The sequence below is a fragment of the Cordyceps fumosorosea genome (assembly GCF_001636725.1).
Source record: "Cordyceps fumosorosea ARSEF 2679 chromosome Unknown scaffold_33, whole genome shotgun sequence".
Classification (NCBI taxonomy): Eukaryota; Fungi; Ascomycota; class Sordariomycetes; order Hypocreales; family Cordycipitaceae; genus Cordyceps; species Cordyceps fumosorosea.
In genome coordinates, this window is record NW_017387333.1 from 204,335 (window position 1) to 213,784 (window position 9,450).

Below are 9,450 nucleotides of genomic sequence, written 5' to 3' on the forward strand. Positions count from 1 at the left end.
CCGCAAGCAACAACGAGCATCGCGTCTATTTACGCCACGGCCGTGTCCAAGCCCGTTCATACGTAGTTTCTCTGCATGTCCTGCCTCGTCTTGCGCACGCGGCGACAGTCCAGGATGCTCCATATCACGTAGACCAGCCGCACGCCCCTACGCACACTGTTAGCCATTTCTGCCCTGACCGTCCGTCCGGCATTCAAACTTACGCAGTCGCCCAGGTCAGGCCCGCCGTGACCACCATGACGTGCCGCCAGGGCGCCGGGTCGTCCTCGTAGCCCTCGTCCGAGAGCTCGACGAACAGGCCCGCCGTCAGCGCCGCGGCCATCATGACCAGGTCGAGGCCGCCGATGGCGTAGGGCGAGACGCGCGGCAGGTTGGTGTTGATGAGGTCGATGAGCATGAATGCGTCGATGAGGATGGCCACGGCGTTCTGTGAGTGTCAGTCAGCATCCGACACGCAGAGACAGGACCGGGGAGGGTGGGAGCGTACCGCCCCAATCGCCACGCCCGCGACGCCGCGCTTTATGCGCCACCGCGCGGCCAGGTACAGCGCGCTCGCCAGGCCGGCCAGCGCCAGGCTCATGCTGACGCTGCGCGCGATGGCCTGCGACAGCCCGTAGCGGTGGGAGGCGCGCGGCAGCGCCCTCTCCATGACGAGGTCGTGCGAGAGCGACGGCGGTGGTGGTGGTGGCGGCGGCGGTTGTCGTCGGGACGCGGGCGGCGGTGGTGGGTACGCGGCGGGCGTCATCATCGGCTGCAGCTCAATCTGCTGCGTTGGGGATTGTCGCTGCGAGGAGGGGCCGGCGACGACGAGGTCGGGGCCGCGCGGCGGCGCTGGCCGGTAGGTTTGGAAGACGACCCCCGCCATGGGTGGTGCGCGCGCGCCGTGGCCCGGGGCCCGGGGGGTCGTTGGGATGGTTCGGTGTACCTAGTTAGGGGAGGTGGAGGGTATTATGGATTCGGATTCGAGGCATTGTTGTCGGACGTCGGTGAGGTTGGTGAGGTTGCTTGAGGGCGGCGATTGCGCAAGCTGTACGTGGCTGTGGATGTGGCTGGGAGGTTATGCTGGAGCGGCTTTTTGGTGGGGAGTTGTTCTGGGTGATGAGCAGGAGCTACAATTGGACTTGACGGTGAAGCAAGTAGACTATGGTATTGGTGTTGATTAAAAAACATCAGAGATAGAAGATGAACAAAAAGATGACCCAATTTAAAGTGATGTCCATTAAGCATGTCTTCTGTCATGCCACTTTCACCACTTGCTAACTACAGGGGTGACGATGCTCGTGTTCGTATTCTCATCACCCTCCAGCCACATGTGTCTTGGAGGTGGCGTTGATGCGTTTGCATCTGCCTTTTGTTCTACACATATGCCCTTGTCGCCGTCTTGTGCAACGAAAATGAACGTTCCGAGCATTGTCAGTTTAGTCGACATTATCAAGAACCTCCACGTCAGTGGTCGACGGTGAAGCAGTTGTCGACGGTGCAGCAGTTGTCGACGGTGAAGCACTCGTCGACGGTGAGGCAGTCGTCGAGGAATCAACGAGCTCCACGTCCGTAGTCGAACGTGAGGCAGTCTTCGAGGACGTGGTAGTGGTCGGGGGGAGAGGAGCAGAGACGGTCGACGTCGTCACCTTTGTCGAGGACGAGCCCGTAGTCGACGCCAAGTTCTCCGTCGTCGTCGGCCCGCCAGCAGTCGGGGCGCTGCTGCTCGTCCGCGGGTCCGGCGTCATCGGGGGCGGCCGTATCTTCCTCCAGCCCACGTTCTTACACTTGTCCTTGCTAAAGTCCACCACGCTGTCCACCAAGTTCCTCGTCACACCGACCGCCAGGTACGGCGCCAGCACGCGCACCACGCCCGCCGGCAGCTTCTCGATGACGGCGTCTTTCAGCAGCATGCCCGCGTCGTGAATGTCCACGACGTACTCGCGGACGGTCTCGCAGGCGTGCTCGCGGCGCACGCGGAGGCGGCGCAGCAGCGCGGCGCGGCGTAGCTGGCGGCCGCCCTTGGCGAGGCTCTTGACGGGGGTGATGAGGCGCAGCGCGTCGCGCAGGGCGAGCTCCGGGTGCGCCTGGACGAGGGGCAGGCCCTCGCGCAGGGTCCGCAGGAGCATGGTCGAGTTGTAGTACAGCGCGCTCTGGTTGCCCTTGTACTTCTTGAAGGACTCGGTCAGGTCGTTGGTGAAGTGCCGGATGTCGAGCAGCAGGCTCTGGATGGCGGTGCCGTCCATGTCGTCGCGTGGGGCGAGTAGGGAGGTGGTGGCGGTGCCGTTGTCGTCGGCTTCGCGCGGAGCGAGCAGCGGGACGGTGAAGGCGAGGGCGCTGGTGGCGAAGTGAAGAATGAGGGAGAGCTTCATCTTGACGAGAGGCGGGGTGGCTGCTCGGCATGAAGAGGTGAACAACTCGCGTGCAGGTGCTGGTTGCTGCTGCATTTCGTTTCCACAGGATCACGCAACGTTTCCTACAGGCTTTCACTTAGGGCACAATATTTCTCACCATTTCGTTTATGATTAGTACCATCTCGCTACAAGATGGATCGTCTACCATCAGACTACTGGCGTGCTAGGCTTTTTTGCTAGGAAGCCACCGCACCAACAGCAAGCATTCCACCATTTCACCAATTCACAGTTGTAAAAAGTACAAAGATTACTGGAACAATAAAATCACAAAAATACCCCGAGTGATTCGAGTTATGAGAATGATAAAATAACAAGAATGGTATGGCAATTATTCGCAAATGTATTGTTATGTCTCAAGGTTTGCCCAACCAACAGAGTTCAAGACGAGCCCAACTCACCCACCAAGACGCGTAGAAACACAAGCACACACCACCATCCGATTTCTAGCACGAAAAAGGCTCAACACTATTCCGTTCCACAAACGAAGCCAATCAACACAGCCCCTCAGAATCCCTCCCCAGGTTCGTATCCCGTCTTCTCCACGACCGTCCATGCTGACCTCGCAACCGCGTCTTCACCACGTGCACTCCACCTCCTCCGTCGGCCACGCCTGCCAGCCCCTCGTCCCGCAGACATAGTCATTCTTCAGACTATAGCACGTCTTCTTGCCCTGCGGGTCGATCCAGTGTCCCCTTCCCGCGCGCCAGTCCAGGCACACCGAGTGCGTGCCCGTGCAGATGGTAAAGGTCTTGCAGCCGGCGAGCGTGTCGACGGCGAACGCGTGGCACCCGCACTCCCCGCGCCAGCGGAGCTCGGTGAGCCAGGCAAAGTTGTGCGCCCACACGCTCCACAGGTCGAGGCCGAAGCGGCCGTCCGGGCAGGCGGACTGGTTGCAGCCGGAGCGAAGGGCGAGTGCGGTGGCGGAGGAGGGCGGGACGGGCGGCAGGGCGGAGGAGAGGGCGGCAAGGAGGGGGCGGAGGAGCAGGGCGGGCTTCATGGTGGCTGTTGATAGAAAGCAAGTTGGCTTTGGGTTAGGCGATGAAACCAACAGAAGACTGTAAACAACGGCGCAAACTGAGCTCAGAATGCAGGCTCGTAAAGGAATGCAGATGGAAAACAGCTTTCTCTGCCTTGAAAAAACCTGCGAGCTTGCATCTATTTATCCTCGTCCTGCTCGTTTGCTCCCGCCTGAATCACCTCCTCACCAACGGCCCGATCTGTTGGCACATGTTGACGAGCCCGTTGGCATCACAAACATCACTTTCCCATCCGAAAACGAGAACAACACTCGGGTATCCGTGTTTGCCGCCCCTGTCCCGGGCCTTGGGTTGTGCCGCCCATGCCGGGGAGTGCTTCGAGCGCAGCGCAAAGACCGGTTGCTTCACTGCCGGTTCGCAACGAGAACAATACTTGTAGAATATTTACAGTAGCAAAACATCACAGCGAGAACAATACGTAGAGCGTGCTGGCAGTCTTGGCGTGTTCAAATGAACGCAAACAACTAGCATCAGATACCCGTGAGAGACCGGGGCTTCGGAGTGTAATGCGTATATTCATTCAATCAATCAACCCTCTACACTTTCGTTTTCCCCTCCGTTTTGCCAAACTCATATATATACAGGCCGTGCTCTCTCCTTCTGCATGCGGCTTCTCCCGCCGCCGCCTATCCGCCCATTCAAAGCGCTCGCTCTTCCTTGATTTCCCATGCGGTGGCACCCCATTGCGATGAAACAAACAACAGCAACTATAGAAAAAGGACCATGCCACAGGGTGTGAAAATTAAAAAAACAACAAATTACAGCTGGTTGACCTGTCCGCTACTCCCCGCGCACCTTACCGGTCGACGGCGTTGGGGGGCTGGACGGGCTGGGTGTGTTTGGGGCCGCCGTTCGCGGCTTGGGCCGGGACCCCGTTCCCTTTCGGCACCGCGGGCTTCTCTTCCTCTTCATTACCGTCGGCATCCGCTGGTGTCTCTTCTGGTGTGGCCTGACCTGGCTCCTCGGTCTCCTCAGCAGCGGCCTCAGGCACGGCCTCACTGATGAGAGGGTGCGACGTGCGCGCCTCCCTGACCGATCGCATGCGCTCGTCCTCTTCGGTGTATTCTACATCGACATCGACGCTGACAAGAGGTTTCGATTCGATCGACTCTTTCATCGAGTGAATCCGCACGTCCTCGTCCTCGTCTTCGTCGGCGGCCTCTTGGGCCGCTCTGGCTTCCTCTTCAGCCTTGACGCGGGCCTCTTCCTCAGCCTTGACGCGAGCGTCCTCTTCAGCTTTGGCGCGTGCCTCTTCTTCTGCCTTGAGTCTGGCTTCCTCCTCCGCCTTGAGCCTGGCTTCCTCCTCCGCCTTGAGCCTGGCCTCCTCAGCCAACCTGGCTCTCTCCTCAACAATCGCCTTAAGGCGGTCAGCGTCAAACTCATCCGCCACATCCTCCGCGTCAATCTTCCACTGGACAACCTCCTTAAGGCTGGCCAGTTCCCTGGCGGCCGCCGCGGCGATGGCCATGCCGCGGTCCTCGACCCGCACGACCGCGTCCTGGGCCTCGAGCAGGGTCGGGTGGGTGACGATCATCTGCTTCAGCTCCTCGGTCCAGTCGCTCAGGGTGCTCTTGAGCTCGTGGTACTTGGCCCAGTCTTTGTAGGTGATGCCGTCGGTCCACGCCCACTTCATGCCGATCTGCTGCAGCGCGAGGCTCCGCGTCTCGTCGAGGATGGCGAAGTGCACGTCCGAGGTTGACAAGACCGTGCTCTGCACGTCCTCGTCGTACTGCTCGCGCCAGCTGCGGATCGCCTGCGCCTTGGACTTGATGGCGATGCCCGCGGCCCTGACGGCCTGGATGGTTTCCTCGTGGGCGTCCACCTCGGCCCCTTCGAGGTGCTGAGAAACGAGGGCGTTGATCTTTTCCTTTAGGTTCGCAACCTCGGTCGTGATTGTGTCTTGCAGCTGCTGGGTGAGGGCAACTCCAACAACGTTGGCCCCCTCGTCAATCATGCGACGGGAGATGTCGTCTATGCTGTCTTCAATCTCGGCAGCGCCCTGCTCGGCTTGTGTGGCAAACTTTTCCTGCCACGACCCCAAATCGTTGGCAACCATTTCGCGGACTTTCCGGTCTCTGTCGGCTTCATCCTCTTCCGGCTCCGGAGCTTCGACAGGGTTGCGGCTAGATTCGGCCTGGACTTGCGCCTCACTCTGTGTAGGCTCGTCGCTGGGTTCGCCATTGGCGGCATCCGGAACGGTGTTTTGTGGAGTGGGCTTGCTCACATACGATGATTGAGACCCAGTCGTTGAGCTGCCGTGTCTTGTTAGAATACAGGGTTCAGGTAGAAATGGTGGTCAACGCTTACCTGGAGGCGGGCGCCAGCGTGCCCGATTCATGCAGGGTCTTGTTCTTGACATGCGACTTGTAGCGTCCCAGGCGCTCGCCGATGCGCACAAGCTGAGGCTCGACATTCTCAACATAGACGACGCGGAGCTGGGGCCAAACAGCGCGGTCTAGGAACGCGTTGGTGTTGGACCAGGTCCACTGCGCTGCCGGCAGCACCGTGGTGAGGGCAAAGTTATGCCAAGTGTCGTAGCCATGGATGGCATATGGCTTAGAGAATTCGTAGGCGGGGTAAACGATGCTGTCCACGGCGTACAGGGATTGCGTCTTGGCCGCATCGTAGTACGGCGCGGCCAGCGCGACAGCCTTGGAGACGTGCGGCGCGAGAGTCTTGTCGTACTGGGCCTGCGACACGGCGTGGAGCTGTGCGATGCGCGGCTGTCCATTAACCTCCCACTGGGTCAGAGCGTAGTCGCGACCTTTGGCAGCCCAGGGCTCGCCGTAGTGGACGGCGTAGTGCCCGATGGGTGTGACGACGTTGGTCTTGACGGTGTCGTAGTAGGGCCGGGCAACGTCGACGTACGGCGCGGCATACCGGTCATAGTAGGGCTTGGCATGGGGCGTGACGGCGTTCTTGACTCGGAAGTAGTGCTTGCAGACGAAGGGGGAGGACTCGTCGCAGTCTTGGAGCGTAGGCGGGCATCGGAAGAGGATGGTGAGGATGACGGCCCAGGTGGCGAGGCTGCGTGGTGCGTTAGCGAGTGCCTGGTGGCGAAGAGGTGTTGATGACGGAAAGAGCACGCGCGAGAGAAGGAGCTTACCGTGCCACCAAGCTTATCGACCAACGGACGAAGCCCGGCTTGGTTGTGGTCGTGACTTTGCGAGAACCGTTTCCTTTGGCGCTGGGCTGCGCAGAGCCATTGGGAGCTTCGGCCATGGCGCGAAATCCGGCAATACAGGTAACTGTCGGGGAATTCGATGCGCAGAGATGTAAGCGCGAGCCTGGCAGAGCTGGAATGGACAAGTCGCTCCAGGCGAATGTGTGGAAAGGGACAGATTGGCGATGGAGGTCAAAAACAGGGTGGACAGGGCTGGATCAAGCCAAAAGTCGAGGTCGAGGTCGAGGTCTGAGGTCTGAGGTTTGCCGCGGTGGGTCGCGTCGCAGGTGGTGGTCTAAACTTGTCACTTGCCGCGTAAATACTGTGGCGAGGTACTTTGGGTGCGGTTGGTGGCCGGACGCAGGGGCTGCAAACTGCTGCAAGCCGCTGCAGGCTGCTGCAAGGAATTTGGCCAGGCACCGAGGCTGAAGCCGTAGCCGTCTGGGATGTATGTATGTACTGTGGGAGTGAGTTTTCGCAATTGTCAACAAGAGCTTTATTAATGTTGATGTTTTTCCCAAGTTGAAATATCTGGCAAGTCGGCCAGCTAGTTGTATCTCGCTGCTCACATGTCAATTCCATCTTTGCGTCATGTGGAGGGCCCATCTCCAGTACCCCAAGTACCCCAGAGCAGCATTGCGTGACGATTATGCGTCGACTTACTCACATGTACTTGTCGCAACCAGCAGGCAGCATTCAGCACGACAGCCACTGAAGATCACCCCCCCAACTAGGCACTTCGGGTGGCAAGCGATAAGTGACACGGTAACCACGTTAAAGCAAGAAAATGGAATGGAAAAAAGAAAACGCGATGGAGTAAGTAACACACATCATTATTATTGGCCTCTTGCTGTGCTGTGTTTCCACTTCACATGGCCTCAGCAGGTGGCAATCACGATAAGCTATGGTGTTAGTTGTTTACAGATACAATTGGCCTTGACACTGACAGTATAATGCAGATAATTGAGTATTGCGAAAGAACTCAAGCCTGCCTATGCAACGCAGGTCGTCTTTTTCTTCTTTAAAAAAAGCGGGGTTTAAAGATCTCTATACTTTGCTGCCTTTCACGCATCTCCCGTCTACGCCGAGGCAAGATCTTGCTAAGAACCGATTAGCCGATTATCGACCACTCGCTGGCTCCAGCCAACAACCACCGGCCGCCACAAGATGCAATGAACCAACCCCTGCATCCATGGTCATAAGAGTTGGACATGGACGGCTGTTGGTTTGTCCGGAATGAGAAGGCACGCAGCTTCTACAGGTGCACCATTGATCTTCTCCACTCGCCAACGTCCACCACCCCAAACCTAAATCTAAGCCTCGCACGCCAAGATCAAACACGCACGCCACGACTCGCCCTATATACTACACGAGTTCCACGGCCACTTGGCAATGGCTAAGGAGCTGCAGCGAGGAACTGAGGGACAAAAAGCTATAGTAAACAGATCCAAGTGAGGTTGGAACCGAACTCGGGCAATAATATTGAAAATAAACGCGAGGCGGGTCAATAAAGATACAGAGGTCTAATATCGGCGGCGGTTAAATGGAAAGAGCATGCATAGGAGGCGCTGGCGTATAAGAGGGCTGAAGCTACGAACCCTCACTCTGTCCAAACTGCTCATTTATGCATGTAGTATTTGGCCCATTATTAGTGGGTTGTGACATTAGAGCTTTATATCGGTAAATGCTAAAAATCTATAGAGTATGATGAGGCTGTGTCGTAGAGAATGTTGTGCAATTTCATGCGAGGCTTGGCCTCGTGTTGATAGGGCAAAGGACGAGTTAAGGCACATTACTATAACATTGGCACCTAAACGATGGAGGGACCTTACAGCCACAACAACACAGTAGTTATTCATATCCACGGTGACACTGTTGGTTAATCGTACGTCAAATGTGTGGATACACCTGTACGAAGCTTAGCAACTGAAACCGTTCAACCACTCAATCACTCGAAGGTAATACAGTCCACATTAGGCGACGTTACATGTAATGTTAATCCCAGGCTTCGGCATTTCTCTATTTAAAGATGCAGACCTTGACCCTTCTTCTGCTCAACTCCCTTTGCCAGTAGCACCGTTCTTGTCATCAGCTATACTACTGTCTAATACCGGTATAGAACTTCGTCTACACGACAGTCTTGTGACTTCTCTCTTCAAGCCACAGCAAAATGGGTGAGTACATCTGGCGCGACTTGTAGAAACCCACATCTAACTACTGTTACTTGAGTAGGCCTTGTTGCGCTTATAAGACGACTATGCATCGATCGCAACCCATATCTAGCGGAACGCTCTATGGATTGGCCCAATACTACTGAGCTCCGTTTTTAGCTCATGAGTGTGAGGTGCTTCGCTTAGAGGACTCTAGTCACATAATAATCCCTTTTGTATTTTTTATAAAGATAGAATTATCACTACCTCCTTATAGAGAGCTTAGTGACAGCTTACTATTATATAGGTGCTTATATACACTTAACACATATAATATAGGGACTCTAATAGGTGTCCTAATAGGACCCTAATAGGCTGCCCTTCCTTCTTATGTACTATCCTTAGTACGTCTATTATTAAGTATATGTATAGTAGTACTAAATGTACTAGGCCTTTATAGGTTCCTTATATATAATTTAGTGATTTTACTTTACTATTTATTTAGTGGCTTACACTTACTTTATAATTAGTCCTCTTTTTTCTATTATTTAACTATACTACTCTCTTACTATATAGTCACTATATTTCGCCTAGGTCTTCTTTTTCTTTTCCTTCTTCTACTTAATATATCTTTTACTTTCGTTTTCTTCCTACTACTTCTATATCTTTAAAGTGAATAGGTTTCTACTATTATACTTCTATACTAC

The 9,450-nt window shown here is 55.8% G+C and overlaps 4 protein-coding genes across 4 annotated transcripts; all 4 read right to left on the reverse strand.

Moving 5' to 3' along the window:
- Positions 1–56: 56 nt before the first annotated feature.
- On the reverse strand, positions 57–865 carry ISF_08679 (hypothetical protein; the record flags this gene model as incomplete). Its single annotated transcript, XM_018852282.1, has 3 exons — positions 57–147; positions 204–427; positions 488–865. The coding sequence occupies 3 exons, from the start codon at positions 863–865 to the stop codon at positions 57–59; spliced, it is 693 nt and encodes a 230-aa protein (XP_018700608.1).
- Positions 866–1,418: 553 nt separating this feature from the next.
- Positions 1,419–2,426, reverse strand: ISF_08680 (cell wall protein; the record flags this gene model as incomplete). Its single annotated transcript, XM_018852283.1, has 1 exon — positions 1,419–2,426. The coding sequence occupies one exon, from the start codon at positions 2,424–2,426 to the stop codon at positions 1,419–1,421; it is 1,008 nt and encodes a 335-aa protein (XP_018700609.1).
- Positions 2,427–2,967: 541 nt separating this feature from the next.
- Positions 2,968–3,390, reverse strand: ISF_08681 (hypothetical protein; the record flags this gene model as incomplete). The annotated part of the gene is made up of 1 exon (XM_018852284.1): positions 2,968–3,390. One exon carries the CDS (start codon positions 3,388–3,390, stop codon positions 2,968–2,970), a length of 423 nt encoding a protein of 140 aa, XP_018700610.1.
- Positions 3,391–4,226: 836 nt separating this feature from the next.
- Positions 4,227–6,652, reverse strand: ISF_08682 (hypothetical protein; the record flags this gene model as incomplete). Its single annotated transcript, XM_018852285.1, has 3 exons — positions 4,227–5,682; positions 5,738–6,457; positions 6,537–6,652. The coding sequence occupies 3 exons, from the start codon at positions 6,650–6,652 to the stop codon at positions 4,227–4,229; spliced, it is 2,292 nt and encodes a 763-aa protein (XP_018700611.1).
- Between the last annotated feature and the right edge of the window lie 2,798 nt (positions 6,653–9,450).